Source organism: Pterocles gutturalis, unplaced genomic scaffold (genome assembly GCF_000699245.1).
Source record: "Pterocles gutturalis isolate BGI_N339 unplaced genomic scaffold, ASM69924v1 scaffold23641, whole genome shotgun sequence".
Classification (NCBI taxonomy): Eukaryota; Metazoa; Chordata; class Aves; order Pterocliformes; family Pteroclidae; genus Pterocles; species Pterocles gutturalis.
Genome location: NW_010101088.1, coordinates 3984 through 24906, shown reverse-complemented (window position 1 = coordinate 24906; position 20923 = coordinate 3984). Strand labels below are relative to the sequence as shown.

Here is a 20923-nt window from a genome sequence, read left to right as displayed (position 1 = left end):
GTAGGATGAGAATATTTCTGTAACATGCAAAATCAGCTTCCATGGAGTTGTCTTTGTGGTTATCCTTCTGTCTTTATGTAATGGTCTCTTTGCTTCTGTAGAGTTTCAGGCAGTCTTATGATGTTGTAGCTTTCCAGGCTTTATTTTCTGGTTTATTTTTTTTAGCAGATATCTTTAAATTTGAAGTATATATTGAGAATATTCATATAGTGCTCCATATTTGCATATAACTGTTCAAAAAATACCATTATTTATTTTAGAAATAACAGTGAGTACAGCTTTATCCTTTTCATTCACTATGTATGTAGTGTATTATCATTTAACGTCTAGTCTAATATTTTATGCACAGAATGGAAAACAACCTCCTCCTCTCAGAGTCCCAGGCACTGCGAAATCAATGTCAAATCACAGTTGCTGAGAAAGACCGACAGATTGCAGAACTACAGAAGCTGCAACAAGACATGATTATTACGAAGTCTGTCTCTGCTGGCGGCAATTACCCAGCCAAGGTAAACAAATGAAATGTAGCAGGAGACACGAATCTGTTTCCATCAGTTTATCCATCAGTATTAAGTTTGCAGCCTGCTTCCCAAAAGAGAGCTATATAGCATATGCAGTATGGAAAGCTGGTGAGTGCATTACCTGTGTTTCACTGTTGCCTGGGGTCAAATCAGCAAATTACAACTATTCCAAGCAATTATTAAAAACACTTTGTAGTGGAGTCTGATATCTTGATCAACTTTTTGTAAACAAAGAAAAATAATGAGTTTCTTGTATGTTGGTAAAATAACAGGGAGATCTTGCTGGTGTGGTATATTTTCATGGTCAAAAGCATGACAGAACCTTCATAAAGAAGTGAAATAGTTGTGAAGCAGAAAGTGAAGGTCATGAACCACTAATGGTTACTGCTTCTTAGTCAAAAAGGAGTCACAGTTTGCTGTGGTTACGTTGTAAGGTAATGACAAGCTGACGAGTTGCTAGTGTTAGTAGATGATTTAAGTAATCTTGTAAGTTACTATGTTAGGCTAGTTAAATCAGGATATAATATGAAGGAGTTAAATATAAAGTGGTACAAACAGGGTTCTACAGCAGACTGGGTGCTGATAAATAGAGCCACATATTGGAAAGGGAAAGAAGAACTGGAGCACTTTACAGATTTCTCAGTTAATTCTTTCAAATCAAGAAGAGGATAGGGAACTTTCAGGCAACTCCAGGAGGAATTCTTCTGGTTTAGTAGCTGAGATGAAACACGTTATGTCCACAAGTGGGAATATAGTTCCTGCCTCTTGTGCCAATTTCGTATCTATCACGCATCCTTTTACTGTTTGCACTATTATAACACCAGTGTGGTTACTTGTTCTTATACGACACGCGTTCAAAAGAGAACAGCATGCTGTACTATTACTCGTAGGATGCCAACAATGTATTTATTGTCACTGAGTCCTTGCATCCTGATTGACTTCATCACCTGCCAGGCAGCCTGTAGTCCAGCTGTGTTCTGCCAACCTCTGTCTCTCTCAATGGGTTATATCAAGTTGCTTCTTGTCTCCCCCAGTTCAATGATTGTTACACTAAGCGTAGAAGCATCGTAATTTTTTGAGACATGAACTTTCTTTTAAAATTTAATTTTAGAATTGGCTAGCTGCTGCAGATATCATTGGGGGAACAGACAGACAAGCAAGATGACTTGCATAGGTCTTATTTATAGAAAACTGGTCTAGATCAAATCAGTTAGGTTGAAAACACTAAGTAGAAGATTTTTTTGAATATGTAAAGTCTCTTGCAAGTGTGGTATTAACTTGTGAGAAGGAAATTATCTTGTGAAAAAGAAATTATTGTGTAGCCCATGTGTATATTTAGTGTTGGAGTTGTATATTATTTAGAAACTTCCTATACCATTTACCCTGAAAATGCTAACATATTTTTTTAGGGTTTAGAAACTGCCTCCCTCGCTGGAAGTGCAGACATGCCAGAGGACATCAGACATGTCTTAGCTGAGAAGAATCGGCTTCAAAATGAACTGCAGCGCTGTCTGGAGGAGATAGGCCAGAGGGATCTGCATTTTCAGCAGATTAATTCAAAGGTAACTTAGAACAACAGCTGTGATCCTGAACAGCCCATGTGGGTCTGGGCTGGTACCAACACAGAAATATTGCTGAATTGGCGGTGTCGTGGATGATTGAAAGCTAGTGTGCTTTAAAACTTAAATTCTTCAAAACAACCCTGTTGGCTCAGACTAGAAATGGCAAATTAATTGTCAGTGTTGTCTTTCCATCAGGCTTTTCTGACTTATTTGACTGAGAGAGGTTGATTTGAATCTGCATTCTGAAGAGATTGATGGGGCACTGCTGAACTTCTCCTCAAAGGGAAATATGTTTCATTATAGATGGAGGCAGCTGCCTGTCTTAGCTGGAGCGAGGCTTTAGCTATCACATACCAAATTTTAAATACCTCAAAAATGTTTCCTTACACGTTCTTGAGGAACACTTTTGTGGCTGTTAAGATAGTAAGTCTGTCTGCATGCCCGTGTGTTTGTGTTCAGTTTTGTTCCCAAAAGTTTGTAAATGCTCTTGGAAATTCCCTTAATGTTTATCTCTCTGGGTGTAGCCTGGTATTTGAAACAAATGAGGTTTATCTTACCTCACATCTGTCATTGTGTCTGCTTGCACTGCTTCACCCAAATATTTTGTAGACTTAGTAACGGTTTTAACCAAGCTGTGAAACAGTTGTAGAAATCTCAAGCTCCTGCAGGTGAAGGTGAGTGCTTGGGTGATGGGTGGAGGCTCCAATTACAATCTCTTTTTTTCTGGACTGCCTGGTGAACGTGTCTATATGGCTATATGGATTGTCCTGAAGTAGTAATTTCGTATACTGTCTTTTGCCAGGTGGTGATATCATAGCAAACACGGGGAGGAAGGCATTGGGGTTTAAAACCCTGAGTTTCTGGTTTGGGCATATTGATGACAGGGACAATCAATACTCAGGTTTCATTATTTCCGCTACTCATAAAACAACTAATTAAATCTTACCAAACTGTGAGCTTGCCAAAAAGTTGATGCAGTTTTGTAACTAGTACTCTGTTGTTTTCAACAGCAGGTCTTAAATCTGTAGTAAATTTCCGGGAGCATATAATTCCTGATTTTTATTTATTTAAATGTTAATTTGTTTCAGGTTGTGCAGTCAGCAGAAGAGAACGCTGTCTTGTCTGCCCAGTTGAAGACTCTTTCACAGACTCTAATGGAGAACCAGCTTCATTACACTGACTTGCAAAATCGTTATTTAAGGCTGGAGAGGGAATATCAGACAATGCAAGTGACATCCTTCCAAAGCACTGTTCAGGTAAACAAATATATGGAAATATTTTTAGGGGTTTTTTTCTTCTGTGCTTACACTTTTCTAGTTTTCATGCTAAAAATGAAGTAAATACTCTTTGTAGTACTGATTGAGTACTTTTGCTGGCCCATGATGTGCTGAAGAGAACTCTCTTTATTGCTGTATAAGCGTTTTTATTTGACTTTTCATGTCAGGAAGCTGTTTTACATGCTTTTTTTTTTATTTTGTTGTCTTTTTTTTGAATCGCTCTACAGCTGGCAGAGATAATTGGATGATCCCTAATCACTGGATCTAAGTTTAGTGATAATTTCACATCAGTCGTGAATTATATGTTTTCAGAAGTGACATCTGTATTACCTGTTCAGCATTTCAGTACACTTTGCCAGCCCCTCATACACATCTGTAAGCTTACTCCTTTGTGATCTCTTCATTTTTGAAGTTTTCCTGTACTGCCTTGATTAATTGATTGTTATGCAGTAACAATCAATTAATATAATACCCTAAAATGTCATATGGATACATATGTAATACAACCCTTACTTTTCCATAAACAGAAATAAACATGAACAAGGAGAACTGTAAACTGAAAAATAAATGAATAGCTGCATTACTTAGGAAACTGCAGTCAGTTCTAGATTACTGTGTGGGTGTGTAGATGCATTTCTTTCACTTCAGACATTGTTCATAGTTTGCTGTATTATGCAGTGCATGTGTATCCTTCAAGTCCTGCAGCACACACAGGCCGTATTCTTCATCAACTTTGTTACAAAACAGGTTTGGAAGATTGCAGCTCCGGAAATTAAAAGATTAAATGACACAAAGAGTAGTTTGTTCCCCTGCTTTGTGGTGCTTCTGGCTTCTTTAATTGAAAGAAAGATTTTTAGCAACTAGAAAAAATGGTGACTGGCTTTTTTTTTCCCTTTTAATATTTTCTAGGATGAAACTAGAGCAGAAGTTCCCCCCGGAGCGCCACAGGAAAGATCTGCGGTTATTGTTGAAATAGACAATATGGAGCTAAATGAACTCAGAAAAAGGTCAGGACTTAGAGAATGTATTAGCAATATTGTTTTCCTGACAGCTGTGTTGGAAGTGTGAAAGTAATGCTTTTTTATTCCTCTAAGGCATTTTGGGGGAAAAGGGAAAGAAGCGGATTTACAGTGGATGAAATGAATCATGGTCATATTCTTGAATTATTATTTGCTAGTATTGGTGGCTTGTTTTTGTAAAGATATATACTTATTGGTGACTTTATTTCAATATTTAATTTAAAGCATCTCATTATGATTAAGTCTTTATCACAGAAAAGAACATTCCTTAATAAAAAAGAGCAAGACATGAATACTTGAAGTACATAAAATATTGATTTCAGATTTCATTTTGTCATAGGCTTGCAGAGACTGAGCAACAGTACGATTCAGTGCAGCAGGCGCTCTCACAGCTGACAGAAACGCTGTCAGAAGAGAAGAGGAGGAGAGAAGCTGCAGAAGAGGCTCTTGGACTCTCTGAGGAGCGAATTAACAGGTAAAATACGCTTGTCTGTAAAACATTTATTTTTCTTTTCTTATACTTTTGAAGTATGTGACAGTTAGATTGCTGCATTAAACCCTTAGGTGGGTATGAAATAACTTGTGTGTTCAGAGAGTCAGAGGCATCTTTTGCTTCTGCTTCCCCATGGACAGAGGTGTGGTGAGGTTTTCATTTACACTGTGCCTGGAGTAAATGCAAAGTGTACTACAGAACTGGCAAAAGGACTGTCAGGTTTTTTTTGTTTGTTTGTTTGTCTTTTATTTTCAGTGAGATTAGTGATAGGTTTTCCTGTGGGTGTTAGATTTCTGAGCAAATAATAGAACCTGTTTGTGAGCCCACAGTACCTGAAGCAATGAAAGTACATGTGTAACTGTGTTAAAAGCTACATCTGACTCTATGGATCAAGAACACGTTAGGGGCTTTGGGATTTTTTTGTCTTTATTTAATTTCTTGCTTCAGGTGTTGGACTTGGTAGTCAAGGGTATTTCTTTTTTTCCAAGCTAGAAAAAATTCTCACAGCTTTAGTACAGGCACTCTTTAGATTTAAAATATCATTATTCATCAGTCTGCATAAAGTGTCCATCACTGCTGTCATCTGAAAATCTCCATTCCATCAGCTAGCCCTGATGGGGGTTATTCTGAATAAATGAAACCTCTTGAGAATAGATTGTAAGCAGAGACTGACAAAGACTTGGCAAGGTAAGCTGTTTTTTGTGGGGACCTTTCCCCAGGAGTGTAAGTATACAAAATAATGTCTCATGGGAATTTGTTACTTCAAAAGAGCAGATAATTCAGTACTCTGTTGTCTCCCTTTATTTTTTCTCTAGATTTGAAGTAAGCAGTTACGGGTCTGTACCTGGCGAATACACTGTTCAGATGGAAACCGAGGAGGAGAGGGAAGCCTTAATCATCGATCCTAGTGAACATGTTGTTGTGCGAAAGGTACGTAAATGGAAACTTTTAAACCCCCTGAACTGGAAGCTGCTTAAGTGTTGTGTGCATATTGTGTACTGCAGGTTGCAGACTGGATTGAAGATGGCACAGATCGTTATCTCCTTCATGTCCCCCCTTTTTTTTTTTTTTTTCCTGTCTTCCCTGTGCTGTACCTTTCTTTGAGCTGTCATTCATTCTTGGAGCGCAGATTTCCCTTCTGAGTGACTGGGACCCACTGGTTTTGGGTTTTCCTCTTTATATGTAAACACTGGTATGGAGCAGCTGTTTGTCTGATCTGCCTTGTCTCCGAAAAACAGACTGTGAAGGACTCCTTTATTGTGTTGACGTCATGGGGATGGGTGAGGCGCAGAGACACCCAATCAAAGTAGTAAACTATTGCTGACACTACATTTTACTGAAAAAATGTCCTTCGTTTCTTTCTGTTTGGGTTGTGGATGGTGAGTCAGATGCAGGCAGCTGTGTAAAGCGTGCTGTATAACGTGTTAACACATGTCCAAATTAAAATGTGAGTAATCGTATTTATATTACACGTGCGGCCATTAAATAAAGTGTGTATGCATATAATTATGCATTTTCATCTCTAGAATGCAGATGTAATTACATAATACACAAACATCGTGTATCCATTCCTCTCCCCTTTTACTGATGCTGTTTTCCTTGGCCTTTACATCATTTGTGCTCACAGCCTGTGCTGCGGCATCCGTTGCTGCATCGGGGGCAGAGTCCCTCAGAAATCTGAGTTGCAGTGGAGCTGCTTCTGATTTGAACTTCATGATGATTTGATGTTTTTTGTTTCCTAACCAGATGAAAGGAGGAGCCCTTTCCTTTCGAAGATGGCTTCGAGGGCGAAGTCTTTACTGTTCTAAGCTTCTGACCTCCAGAGCAAAATCCCGCTATTTGTTCCTCACATACCTGGTTACGCTACACCTTGTTGTTTTACTGTGCCTCACTGGTGTGCTCTGAATACGCTTCATTTTCTGGGTAGATGGTTTCCCGTAGGTAATGGTGTGCCAATTCAAGATCATAGACTTTTCACATGCTGCTGTTAAGCTATGCACTGGACACAGTTGTATATATTCTTGTTACACTACGTGAATCTTGAGCTTCTTAAAAGAAACTTGTGTATATCACAGTTGCTCCAAAGTTGACTTGAATTGCTCTTTAACAGTGGAATATTATATTTGCTAAGGAGAAAATATTCCCCTCTGTTTGCCCTATAAAGAAACTGCTGCATACGAGTTATTTAATGTTGTTTGTGAGTACATAATGATCGATGACTACTGAATGGATTGTAAATGATATCTTTTCTATATAAATTTTATTTTAAGAGTTAAACTATAAATTTTAAAGGAATATTCAGCTATTACTGTTTATTGGCTTCTTGATTATCACAAGAAGTTTTATAGAGTGCAATAAAGAATTTTTGGTTTTTTTTTTTTTTGTTGGCTGAAAATAAAATATTTGAGAAGGTTGTTCTTTGGCCATACAGTTTGTGATGGCTCTGCCAAGGTGCACGGTTATGTATATGGTGATGAGGTAAGCCAGTGATTAAAGATTCACAGTTGAGATGACATGAAGAAATGTCTCCAGCTTCTTGGATTCCTTTACTGTTGTTTAAAGGTGCTATTTCTGTAACTTTTCTCATGGTGGGTTTTTTTTGTTTTTTTAATTCACTTGCACTTCTTGTCTCGCTGGGTTTGGTTGCTGCATATCTTTGGGGCAAAATGTTACTCAGGTGCTCAGCGCGTGAAATTCAAGCTTATAAAGACACAGCCTTACCTATTTTGCATGTTTGGGCTTCAAGGTAGAAATTAATAAAGGGTACGTTTTCAACTAAGAGGCTATAAGAAGCTGAGGATTTGCATTCATTTTCTGTAGACACACAACAGAATGTTATGCCTTGCATATTAATACATCCATGTTTTGTTACAGTGTTCTCTGAAACTGCACAACTACTTCTGATTGAAAAAATAGCTTATTTCTGAAGACTGTGACTGCCAGAAGCTGGAAGGTTGTTTTTTACAGCTTGTAGAGTTGTTTGCTGTTCTGTCTGCGTTTCTGCTCCCATCTGTGTAAAATGGAGATACAATCAAAACAAGCCTAGTCTAAAGGAGTAGACATAAAGTCACAAAAAAGGAGTAACCCTTGCATTTCTTTTTTGCTAGACTAAAATCCTAAAAGTCTTGTGGGAAAAGAAAAATCTAATGAGTATGGGAATGGAGGGATTCCGTCGGTTTTACTGATGGGCAGATACAAGGTTGAGTCTGAACAGAATTATCTGCCTGAGGTCCAGGGATTCTTGTATGTGAGGTCTGCTGCGCTGTCGCATGACAGGTAAGAAAGAGGGCTTGGTTGGCATTCGTGTTTGCAGAGTTACCATTTACCCAGTTGTATCCGATGTTCTGCCTCACTTGTGTTCTCCACGTGGAATGGGACAGGCTGCCAGCTGTAGTTACCACTGCAGGTATATCCCATAGATTTTCTTCTTTTGATGCGTCTTTAATATTTCTTAGTCTAGTAAAGGTCTAGATTTCTGTAGAAATCCCGTCAATTCCTATATAATGGGTGTCTTTTTTTTGTAAAATGGTAATGACTCATCTCTTTTGAGTGGCTGATTGCGGATTCAGTCCCTGTTTTCAGCTGTAGTGTCACCAAGGGCTGAGGTAAGTCGGCTATTTTCAGTCTTGGCACCACACAAACAGACAAGTACAGTTGGAACACAAGTACTGTACCTGGTAAGACTTTTCCCTTTCCAGCTTGAAGATGGCTGGTAACAGAATGATAATGAGCTATTCTTAGCTAATGGTGTTCTAACGAAGCAGAATGCTTTCCAATGACAAAGGGGACCTACTGAATCCTTCCAGTCTTACTCGTCTTGTGAGGGATTTTTGTCTTGGGGACAGAAAACAACCCTCTGTCATGAGGCATGGCAAGCTAGCGAGGGGGAAAGATGTTGGAGATTCTGCCCTAATTTATCCAGGTCTTTGTGCTGTCACTGTGATAAGCACAAAGAGGAAAAAAAAAAGTTTCCAAAAATGGCCTTGACACGTGTAGATATTCTGTGAACTCCATTCCAGAAGCTGATATAAATGTAATGGAAGGTGAGCTCATGTCATTTACAAAGAGGCTTTTACGAATCGTCACCGTGTCCTGGGTAAGTATTGTCACAAGAGTTTTTCATGTTCCAGTTCATGATTTTTATTCTTCGCTTCACTTGGTCTGAGATCTTTTGGGGATTGACAAACTTGCTGGACTCTGATGCTGTTTGTCTCGAGCTTTGAAGGAATTCCAGAGGGAATGCCAGGTAATTCAGGTTTGACTGCGTGGTTGCAGGGAGATGTGCAGACATTCCTCATTGCTGGGAGGATCAGAAGAGCATGATGAAACCTTTGTAGCGTGCCTGAAGCCTGGAAGAACACTTTAGTGTTTGCTGTCTGCGCATCAGGCCTTATGCAGAAATGAAAAAGGAAGTTCTCTGTTCGTTGTATTGAATTTTGCACTGGGAATTAGAAAAATAAAAACTGAAACTAAAAATCAAGCAAACTTAGGTTATTTATTTTGGAGCTTGGTCTGGTGAAAAGATTTCCAAACAGCTGCTTTGTGGAAATGATTATTAAACCTACAGATTCAGCAGCTGTAAAACACTAACATGACTCAGTCAGTGAGAATTTTTACTGCTGTTTGTCAGTTTGTTCACCTTCTAATTGACTAATGACGAACAATGCAAGGTAATTTTTAAAAATGGGAAATTAACAACTTGATTTTATTAGGAAGTGTCAGTGGCTTCTCTGGAATCCACTCAATAGTGACTCAAGTGTAAAGAATTGCTGCCAGCTCTCCAAAGTGCAGCTTGTTCGGATCAGCTGGGGTGTCACTGCGAGTTGTGTTTCTCTGAGCGTGGCTGTACTGACCTTAGCTTTACCCGTAAAGCTGTGTATAAATGCTCTGGGTGTGTATGAAGGACTGGGAATGTTATTTCTCACTGTGGAGGTTTAAACATCTCGGTCCTATCCAGCCTTCAGAGCCAAGGAGCGAGGCTGAGCTCTCGGAGCTTTGTAGCATTTCTCTCAAATTCTCTGCTTGTAAATTCTGTTATCTGAGGTCATTTCTGATGTATTTAGGAACGGAGTTTCCTTCTGTCTCTGATGGAGTCAGAGCCTGGGTGCAGTTTTGTACTGTTGGATGCTGCTGGGAAATGGTTGGCTTATTGCATCCTAAAAGCCTTTTCCTGAGGGCTTTAGAGGAAACAAACAATTCATGGGAACGTGAATGAATGTTCAAAAATACCAGCTACTAGAACTAATGGTTAAACATTCCTGTATTAAAGCTATTAACAAATTTATATGATAAAATTATTCTGCTTCCTTATGCAAAAAAGAATCTTCCACTCACAGGCAGACCAACAAGAATTAAAAGGATTTAAATGATGTTATATTATTTTAAATAATGTTGTATTGTTGAATTATGCCTTTATTTCACCTGAGAGTGTTGGGATCAGTCGTATGTCACCGCCTTGCTTTATAGAGCGTATGGGAAAGGATTGAATGCCAGGAACTTCAGGCAGCTCAAACTTTAAAAACCAAAACTGTTCTTGTTTTGAGAACCCTCTGAAGAGCCTGAGATGTTTTAACCTCCCGAATAGGACGGCATGAACTGGTTGCAGGGTGGCTGTTCTGCTCCTGCTTGTGCACGAGGCACTCGGGTGGGACTGTAATGCCATCACAAGTCGAGTACATTTTTTTGCATTAATTGCAAAAAATGATGCTTAATACATTTTTTTTGCACTGTTAGGGAGAGGCCTTTGCTGGCCAAGTGCTGTTTTCCATTCCTTTCCCGTTTCTGAAGTACCCTTCCTTAGCGAGTCAAGTTGCCAGAGAAGGAAAAATCAAACCCTTCCCTCTCCTTGACTGCCTAAAGAGGCAATGGGACAGTCCTAAAAATAACCAAGGAATCTGAAACAGAAGTCTTGGTGAAATACACCCCCCACCCACCGCCCTTGGGTGGGAGTTTTGCCATGAATTTCGATGAGTTCAGGACTTTGATGTGTTGGCCAACCACTGCCGTTGAGTTGTTCTTGGCCGGCTGTGCCGGCTGCCTCTTGTGCTGTTTCCCAGAATAACCAGTTTGATAAGGTGTTTACCACTGACAAATATGGAATGGGTCCTGGAGCGAGCACTTCACGTTACAGAGTGGCTGTCATGTAAAAACACGCAGCGAACGCTTTCCTGAAACTTCTGGCGGGGGGTTATTTTTAGTTGGTTGGTTAAGGTTGATGATGTCAGTGGCTGTCATGTAAAAACACGCAGCGAGCGCTTTCCTGAAACTTCTGGCGGGGGTTATTTTTAGTTGGTTGGTTAAGATTGATGATGACCCTCTAAGAAAAAGGCAAATTTCAGCATGCCCCTAGGGAACGACTGCGGTCTTTGAAGAAATAAATATGTGGTGATTCTTATTTACCACCTAAGGACTGACATTATAACTGGTAGGTGCATATGATCGCTTCATTTTGAACAAATTACAATTCTAGAAGATAATTGAGCCTTGGAAGGGATGGGCTTACGCTTGCTGAAGTCCAAGTCAAGCTGAATGTGTATCCTCCAGCTGAACTTGTCCCATGGCCATGAGGCTAATTATCCAAATATCACAGGACTCCTGGAGGCTCCAGGAGAGATGTCTCTTGGAAACAACAACATCCTGATTAATTTGCTTTGGTAAAACCTATTCAAGCTGAAATTTATGTGGATCCTTCACATGCTGTGCAAGATCAGAGCTTTAACATCTCAAAATGATGGAGGGTCGCTTCTGTCCTATTCCCTTCCACCTGCTCCCCCCCCACCTCCCTCCCAAATTCCTGTTTTGCAGCCAAAATTGTGAGGCACTATGTGCGATGACGATGAAACCACTGCCCTTGTGTGCGACAATGGCTCTGGGCTTTGCAAAGCTGGGTTTGCGGGAGATGATGCCCCACGAGCTGTGTTTCCATCCATCGTTGGACGGCCTCGCCATCAGGTGGGTTGGTACCCAAGTGGAAGTGCTGGCTGGTTGGGTTTGGGTTTTGGGGGGGTTTTTTGAGGCTTTAGACACAGAAGTGAGAAAACATCAGATTCAGGCAAAACTCCCGCTGGCCGTTGTAGGAGTTGAGCCTGTTAAGAACTGGAGGACTGAGCTGCGCATCTTTAATAGCGTGAGGGAAACTTCTTGATCCTTGGGAGAAGGTGTTCTTCGGCCATAAAATGTTGACTATGGAAGAACATGAGTCTTTTAATGATACGAAGGTGTCTTACGGTAAACAAACCCAACTTGTTGGGTTAATTAATGCTTGCGGTATCAATACAAAGAAAAAAGATGGGCAGAACGTTGCTAACGTGAGAAACCAAAGGAATAATAGTGATATGTTCCTTTTCTTCTGTTAAGCAACAGCACAGCCCAGTAAACTTCCAAAAAAGGTCTCTAGCACATCACTTTATCAAAATCATGACTGCAAAGGATAAATGTGGCTTTTCTTGGCTTTGGAAAGAGTCTTTCTGCTTAATTAGTTTTCTAACCATTCCTTTATCAACAGAAGATGCAGATTCTTGTTCATTTTATTCGTATTTGAGTCATATTGTAATTTTCTGGGCTATAAAACCCCTTCCCTGAAGTTCTGTTGTTCAGCTAAATAAGCCTGGTTTGACAGGCAGAAGATAGGTAGCATTTTAAAGAATGTATTTTGAGCACCTCCATGAGTTGTTGCAGTTGAATATCAGCGGTCCTTTCTTTAACCTCTCAAGTTGTTCATTGGCTTTTATTAGTGATTAGGGATGGCAGGTGACGTCGCACAGTTAAGCAGCTCAGCAGCTGTTTTATGGAGTCTGGAATTAAAATGTATCTATGAAAAAATATTTTTATGCTAGTTGATGAATAATATTTGACCTCACATATTTGGAACAATCATGATAGGCTTCCTAATGCAAACACAAGAAATTTAATAAAGCTATTATTTAATTTAAATAATTTAAAAAATTTAATAATGCTATTATTTAATGAGTGATGTTTCTTTTAGAAAATCTGTCTCTGTTGTATGTCAATATACTGCACTAATATTGGAATACTGCACTTTACAGGGTGTTATGGTTGGAATGGGTCAAAAAGACAGCTATGTAGGGGATGAAGCACAAAGCAAAAGAGGCATCCTGACCCTGAAGTACCCCATTGAGCATGGAATCATCACTAACTGGGATGACATGGAAAAGGTGGGTGTTTATTTGGATGTTATTTTGTTGAGGCACCATCTTATACAAGACACACAACTTGCCGTTAACCTTCTTGCAAACCGAAGGGAAAATCCTTGAAGAGTTTGTAATCTCAGCACAGGTGAAAGGATCGTACAGTACGCTACTGCAGGAGTTGATCAGGTCTTGGCATTTCTGGAGCTATTATTCTTTTAAAAAGTAAATGCTTATTACTCGTCGGACGTGGCAGCGTGTTATCAAAGGATTTCATGCTTTACACATCCTGTTTTCAGTCTTGAAGCTCATACTGAGGCAGAACGTGTGACAATGAGAGAAAGTAGCTAAAATAAAAAAAATACAGGTTGCGATTCATCAGAGGTGAATCAGAGGAATATTAAAGATCCGTTACTGAAGATGGGAACAAAACCTGGGAGGTGGAGGGGTGATTTTCCCTCCTGGGTACTCGCCTACATGAACAGGATGATGGGTGATGCCCGCGTCTCGTATTGCACATGACATTCATATGACATTCTCCCTGTCAATTAAAGTGGAAAAGACAGATTGGGGCTTCCTATCCCTGTACTAACTCTTTGAGAGTGGGATTTTTTTTTTTTTTTTTTCCTGAAGCATGTTTTTCTATTGCCAGTTCCAGTTAGCTTTTAACGTCTGGATGGCAAGAGGGCATCTTTATCGAGCCCAAGTTTCTTGGTGTGTGGCCAGTGCGATGACCTCTCTTGTGAAATTCCTGCCCAAAGCCGATAGAGGTGCAACAGGAGTTCCTCGGTTGGTATTTGGAAATAAATTACCCACCTGCTCCTCTAGATGGAAGCACAGGATTTGCATTTCATGATTGTGCTGCTTCCTGCAAGGGCACCTGGCTCCTTCCTGCAGAGGAGAAACTGCCTCGTACATCCCCGTGGGGTGTTCTTCCTGAGAATTTTCCTGCTGTCTATATTCAGCGAGAAATTCTATTTCTCTGTAGGAAAAAAAAAATAAAATTGGAGGTCACTGTTTTATGTTCTTCCCTTGGTGATTGGTCTGTGCATCTGGAAATTGTCCCGTGGATAACACTGACTGGGATGGGTTCTGTCTCGGGGTAGTGCTGGATGCCAGAGCAGGCTGTCTGAAATCTAGTTAGGAGAAGGAATTGGAGAAGGTAAAAAAAGTTGGTATGAGCTTTACTGTAGTGTGAGCTCGTGGCTAGATCGGTTGTTTTTAGGGGGTAACGTGGTGGAGGCTTCAATAATGGTCAGATGCTGTATGGGTTCTTGTAGCTGGAACTTCTCTTTGTCACTTAAACAGGTGAAGGAATTGCTTGGGAAAGTGGGTCCCCAGCCCAAATTGACCTTCTGCTGGCAGCCAGCTTGCAACAGACAAGAGCTGGGAAACGTGCCCCACCACTGGGCTGTGCTGGGAGCTCTTGCTGAGCCCTGGAGCAGAGTGGGGCAGAGGGTGGGGGCTGCTTCCGAGTAATGAGCAACACGTAGAAAAAAGAACCACGAGGGAAAGGCTGAGGTAGGGAAGAGACAAGAAACAGCGCTGCTGACTTTTGTGATTATTGCAGATAAGAAAAAAAGCAAATTCTTTTTATTTTTATATGTGGGCTTCCCTGATTCAATCGTGTGATTACATGAGTATCTCGGCTTCCCCTGAAGCTCTGTAACACACACGTGCATGCACTCTTCTGGTGTGAAATGCAATTCTTAGAAAGGCAATTCCTAAAGTTTTCATGCTAAAGCAGTATCTTTTGTATACATATGTCTATTTTTCCTCCCCAGGATTTTTTAAACCACTTGCATGATTTTCATCCAAACCACAACTTTCTTTCTAGTGCTTGGAAATAATATCACAATGTAGGTGTAATAATATCACAATGAAATAATAATAATAATGAAATAATATCACAATGTAGAAGAAATAAGAAAATTACTGGGTAACGTGCCAAAAATGGGACAAAGGCATCATAGTGCCGTGCCGGACCATCCACACATTACAAACAGCAGAGGGGTCAGCAAAAGATGAGGATGACTTTTGCGTGTGTGGGAGAGCGAGGATGCTGCCGGATGCGCAGATGTTGGTGTGAGTCGGGAGGAGAACATGTCGGCGATGAAGCGAAGCATTCTTCTTCTCGTGTGCTTCAGTTCACAATATTCAAATCGGGGCTGCTCTGTTTGCCGCTGGATGATAATCCAGGGCACTGGACGTCACTGTTAATTTGTTCCCAGCAGCTGAGCTGGCGATGTATGGGAGGGCAAGCGTTGGGATGGAGCGTTTCTGGCTCTGGTGACTCTTCCTCAGTAATTTCTCTTTGCTGTTGTTCCTGCTGCTTACATTTAATTCTTCTGACCTATAAAATCCAACACTGAACTATTTTTGTTTCTCGTAGAATATCATTATCCATCAATGTTACAAAAAAGCGATTTTCATTTCTAGATTTGGCATCATTCTTTCTATAACGAACTCCGGGTTGCACCGGAGGAACACCCCGTCCTGCTGACTGAGGCTCCCTTGAATCCCAAGGCCAACCGTGAAAAAATGACTCAGGTAATCGTCTGAATCATAGAACCACAGGATGGTTTGGGTTGGAAAGGACCTTAAAGATCATCCAGTGCCACCCCCTGCCATGGGCAGGGACATGTCCCACCAGCCCAGGTTGCCCAAAGCCTCATCCAGCCTGGCCTTGAACCCCTCCAGGGATGGGGCATCCACAGCTTCTCTGGGCAACCTGGGCCACTGCCTCACCCCCCGCACAGCAACACATTTCTTCTTAGTATCTCGTATAAATCTCCCCTCTTTCAGCTTAAAGAAAGCCCCTCGTCCTATCACTCCAATCCCCAACAAAGAGTCCCTCCCCATCTCCCCCATAGCCCCCTTTAAGTACTGAAAGGCTGCTCTAAGGTCTCCCCAGAGACTTCTCTTCTCCAGGCTGAACAACCCCACCTCTCTCAGCCTGTCCTTGTACGGGAGATGCTCCAGCCTCTGACCATCTTCGTGGCCTCCTCTGGACTCGCTCCAACAGGTCCAGTGACTTCAGTGATTTTTTTTCATTAAATCCTAAAGAAAACACAGCGTACCTTTCATAGCAGAACCATGGTTCAGGAGGGGACTCAGAAACAGTAACTGGCAGTATTCATTTAGAACAAAATCGAAATTACTGTCTCTTCAGATACTCTTAAGTGTAGATCCCAAATGTGTTCACCTTCTTCATTCCAGATTATGTTCGAGACGTTCAATGTGCCAGCCATGTACGTAGCCATCCAGGCGGTGCTGTCTCTGTATGCGTCTGGAAGAACGACGGGTGAGTCTCTCTGGGGGTGGTGGTTTCCACCTCTGCGCCTCTCCTGGCTGTGTATTGGATACACCCATGGATAGATGTTGGTCACGGTGCACCAGCTGGGTATTCAGAACTGAAACTGGAAACTGGATACTTCCCACCATGTTGTGCAAGTATTTGGTTGTTTTTGACCTCATGGCAGGTGTGGGTATGGATTTATGACTTTCTGCTTCACAAGCTCAAGTGACTATGGCTGAACTATGTGAACAGATGAACGATGGCACGGTTTGAGCCTGCCCTTCATTGCACAGCGTAGAGGAGAGGCTGTGTCTGTACAAGATTGTTCCAAACCCACGGTTCCTTCTTACTTTAGACCTACCTCTATTGTTAAGCTCCATTCCCAGTAGAGAAAAAAAATAAAATTCAGTAACTAAATGAAAATATTTCATTTAAATGTTGAATTTCAATCACCTAATGATGTCTGCTGTTAAGCGATCATTAGAATTAGCATGGAGGGCTCTTCTTATTGCCATTTAGAATCTGATCAAGCACTGAGACAATAAATTACTTCTCAGCTACCCTTGAGTCTTCATATACTTTGAGAAAAATTAAAATACCATCTGTCTTTGCAGACTGATGCCACAATATAATTTTGTATAAAAAGATCGCCAGCTTAGGGGAATTACGATTGTCATAAATTACTTGTTTTATGTTTGAAATTCAATTATTTGTATGCATGTTTGGTATCAGAAATGCCTTATTCATTTTGAATGGAAAACATGTCCTTCATTTTCTGTCCAAGAATATAAGTAACGTGGCTGCACACAGATAAACCCTTGTTGTATTTTTCCTAATGGGGTGGTTTATTTTAATGGCAGGTTAAAATTTTTAATTTTATAGATAGATTTTTATTTACAGTTTGGACATTATTTTGTGTCTGTAAAATGCTAGGGATCATCTGACATGAAAGTCTGCATCCATGTGAGCTCATCATTGCTAGCATCCATTCAGCAAGAACAATGCAACCAAATTGCTGAATGTTTTGTGTCTTTTTTCCCCAAACGCAGTTGCTGCGTAGTTTGTGCTACGATTTCATCTCACGTGAGCAGCTCTTTAGCGAAACAAACGCCATGTGAGCATCTCTGTCGTTGCAGGTTTCAGTTGTGAATATGGAGTGTGTGGGAACCCCATATCAGTGGAAAATCACCAGCTTTTCCTTTTTTTTTTTCCCTTTCCAGGAATAGTTTTGGATTCTGGGGATGGCGTCACACACAACGTGCCCATCTACGAGGGCTACGCCTTGCCTCACGCCATCATGAGACTCGATCTGGCGGGCAGAGACCTGACGGACTATCTCATGAAAATTCTGACAGAGAGGGGCTACTCATTTGTCACCACCGGTACCGAGCTGTGCTTTGGGTTTGCTCTGTTAGTTGTATTATTATGCAGGAAGCATCAAAACCCCCATCGCTAGGTTGGTCTGGGATAAACAGTTCCCGTTAGCTAATGGGATTCTCCTGACTTTGGCTTTCGGCATATTTGTAGAGCATCAAGGACGAGGATGCCACCTCGTTAGGAAATCCCAAGTCATTAATAAATACAACTGGTTGTTGTATTTGATCATAACTCTTCTGCAAGGGAACAGAGTTAGTGGCTGGTAAGGGAGGAACCTCTGGAGGTATGATGGAGGTTTTGGGACATCTCTTGACAGTATTCTGTAGTACAATTTATCTTTTGTTTGCCAATGAGGGGAATTTGGTAATGCAAAGGGAAAGTAACATTATTGAGACAACAGAGAGGTCAGAACCCAACAAACCGTACGACCATCATGAACCTGGGGAAACGAATCTGTGTCCTGGCTGTCATACAGTATGTTGATTAAAAACTTATTGGCTGTCTGCAGCGGAGCGGGAGATTGTGAGAGACATCAAGGAGAAGCTTTGTTACGTGGCTTTGGATTTTGAAAATGAAATGGCAGCTGCTGCTTCCTCCTCCTCTCTTGAGAAGAGCTATGAGCTTCCTGATGGACAAGTCATCACCATTGGGAATGAGCGGTTCCGATGCCCGGAAACTCTCTTCCAGCCATCCTTCATAGGTGTGACAGAACTTTTTCTTTCTAGGAACTTGACAGAGAATGAAAAGAAGAATTTCTTAGGCAGGGTAGACAACCTTCAGCTGTAGGAACTGAGGTATTTGTCCTCAAATGTCCCTAGAAACATTCAGCTTCTATTGACTTAATCAGTTCTTTAGAAGCTATGAACACTGCTGCTACAGCTGCTGGACAGAAAGACGCCTGTCAGCTTAGAAATACCTGAGTCCCCAGAAGGTTTCAACCTCTTATAAATCCAGTAGGGTTTCTAAGATGATGTTTTAGAATACTGCCAGAAGATCATGCTTTTTATCCTGACACATAACCGCACAGTGGTGCTTATGAGCCTTTTTTATCTAGTTACTGCTTCTGTTTGTCATTGAGTTATATTTACCTGTAATTTATTAATAAAAAATCAAATCATATGTTATTTTCCAGTAGTTTCATCTGTAGTGTTAAAAATCCCATTCTATCCAGGGATGACCGACAGTTTATGGGGCAACGATTTCCATTAAAGTAAATGGTGAAGCTAGCTACGTTTGTATGTAGAAAGGAAACTGTTCAAGCATTACTGTAGCTCCAAGTTCTGCCTTTGGACCTCAGCAGGAGTGATGGTCAAATATTCTGCATTCGAACATCAGCAGGAGGAATTATTTTTAGTACACAGAGGAGTTTGGCTGCCAGAATTGTGTCAGGGATCAGAGCTGGTGCTCACCAATGGTCAGTATCAGAAATGTAGTGATGGAAATCAGGATTTCCTGGGTCACAGATCTTTGTCAAAGTGTGTGTGTTAAGCTAGTTAAAAAGTCTAGTTAACTTCAGTGTACTGGCATTCAGATTAAACCAACAACTCAAAAGCAAGGTAGCTCACTGAAATGCCAAGTGGGCTTTTACTTCTAGGTAACAGCATCATAAAAGACTACAAAAATGACAAACTGTCACAGTAACGCCTCATTTTAAATTTTTCCTTAAATAATGTTAATTTTGTTTTTTACTTGAGGAAGTTAAAAACCCAGTATGAAATCAGAATGGGCATCTTTTTTCCTCCCAAGTGCGCTTTGCTTGTATAATTACTGTGCTGAGATTACAAAGAGGGTGAGGAGCATGTCCTGTCTTTCTCCTTCCTCTCCTAAGCATCATGTAGATTTTTTTTCTGGAGGTTTCTTAAGGGAGACAGCTTGGACTAGCGAGCCTTCCTTTCATTTTAACAGTAAGAAAGAGAAAGGGACCGAGGGAAATAACATGTTGAAACGTCTTTCCACTCAGGGATGGAATCTGCAGGTATCCACGAAACCACTTACAACAGTATAATGAAATGCGATATCGACATCCGTAAGGATCTCTATGCCAACAACGTCCTCTCTGGGGGAACCACCATGTACCCTGGGATTGGCGATCGCATGCAGAAAGAGATTACGGCTTTGGCTCCAAGCACTATGAAGATCAAGGTGATTTTGAACACCTACACTTAAAAAAGAAGCTCTTGTTGGAAAGTTAGGTCTTATAAACAAATCAAAATGTCCATATGAGAATGGCCAGGTCTTGCATCCCAAGTCCTGACCTTGGGCAGCCTGCTGAATTCATACCTCTTTTCCTCCTACCAGCCAAAGCAGAATTAAAAGAGGGGTTTGGGAGGTACTGGAATAAAAATAGTTGCTGAAGCCATGGGAGTTGATGAGGTCATTTTGGGAAAATGTGAAACAACAGTTAAGGAAGAGAGTCCAGGGGGATTCCCGGTGAAGGAGGGCTATGAGGGAGAAGAGGGCCACTCTCTGTCAACTTGAAGTGGAAGATAAAACACGGCAGCCTTTCTGCCTCTTAGGTGCTCCACTTCATTGGGGTTGTGCTTCTGCAATGACAAGACTTTCAGCTAGTTATTTCATCCAAAGAGATGTTTATTGTGTTACCTGCTGCTCACTTTTCTTACAACATTGTGCTTCTCTTCTAGATGATTGCACCACCAGAACGTAAATACTCTGTCTGGATTGGCGGTTCCATACTGGCGTCTCTGTCCACTTTTCAGCAAATGTGGATCAGTAAAGATGAATACGAGGAAGCCGGCCCCTCTATTGTCCATCGCAAGTGCTTTTGAATCCTTCCATCGTGTATCGTCAGTGATAAGTAATGCTGCTGCTTCTCGACACATCACCTGCCCTCGTTCACCTCCGAGGGTGGTTTGGCTTTCTTCCACATGTTAAAAAAAAACAAAACAAAACACTGTATGGAAATCATATGAATCAGTGAATTACATAATGTGAGATTTGGGTACCAGAGAAGGCTTTTTATGCAGTTAGGTGGTACACGGGATTCTTCTAAGGGGGCTTACTGAGGACACAGCGGATTTATGGGTACGGACGTGCACGTGGGTGCCAGCTCTTTCAGCAGAGCTTGTGTGGATGTCTTGCTGTCCTGCAGTTGTTTGGGAGGAGACCTTTGTCTCCCTGTGACCACCGCTCCCCATCAGTAAGGAGCCTCACCAAGCTATGGTACTTCTGAACTTGCATGGAAGAGGTTAATTTATTGCATGTATTATTG

At 41.1% G+C, this 20923-nt stretch overlaps 2 protein-coding genes across 3 annotated transcripts in view; both read left to right on the top strand.

The window, feature by feature from the left end:
• Window positions 1-7231, top strand: part of LOC104468168 (golgin subfamily B member 1-like) — a 36859-nt gene extending 29628 nt beyond the window's left edge. Inside the window, exons 26-32 of the mRNA XM_010082206.1 lie at window positions 350-509; window positions 1931-2083; window positions 3172-3339; window positions 4270-4367; window positions 4720-4854; window positions 5688-5802; window positions 6619-7231. Of these exons, the coding sequence (XP_010080508.1) occupies window positions 350-509; window positions 1931-2083; window positions 3172-3339; window positions 4270-4367; window positions 4720-4854; window positions 5688-5802; window positions 6619-6777 (988 nt within the window). The 3' untranslated portion in view covers window positions 6778-7231. The remainder of the gene's footprint in view (window positions 1-349; window positions 510-1930; window positions 2084-3171; window positions 3340-4269; window positions 4368-4719; window positions 4855-5687; window positions 5803-6618) is intronic.
• A 4436-nt stretch (window positions 7232-11667) lies between these two features.
• LOC104468155 (actin, alpha skeletal muscle B-like) lies at window positions 11668-20582 on the top strand. Of its 2 annotated transcripts, XM_010082187.1 has the most exons (8): window positions 11668-11823; window positions 12918-13046; window positions 15459-15569; window positions 16239-16323; window positions 17538-17699; window positions 18203-18394; window positions 19655-19836; window positions 20337-20582. In XM_010082187.1, exons 1-8 carry the CDS (start codon window positions 11695-11697, stop codon window positions 20478-20480), a joined length of 1134 nt encoding a protein of 377 aa, XP_010080489.1. In that variant the 5' UTR covers window positions 11668-11694; the 3' UTR covers window positions 20481-20582. The 2 variants fall into 2 exon arrangements, with proteins under 2 accessions (XP_010080489.1, XP_010080496.1); XM_010082194.1 differs by lacking the exon at window positions 12918-13046 and having other exon boundaries at window positions 11695-11823; window positions 20337-20480.
• The last annotated feature ends 341 nt before the right edge of the window (window positions 20583-20923 follow it).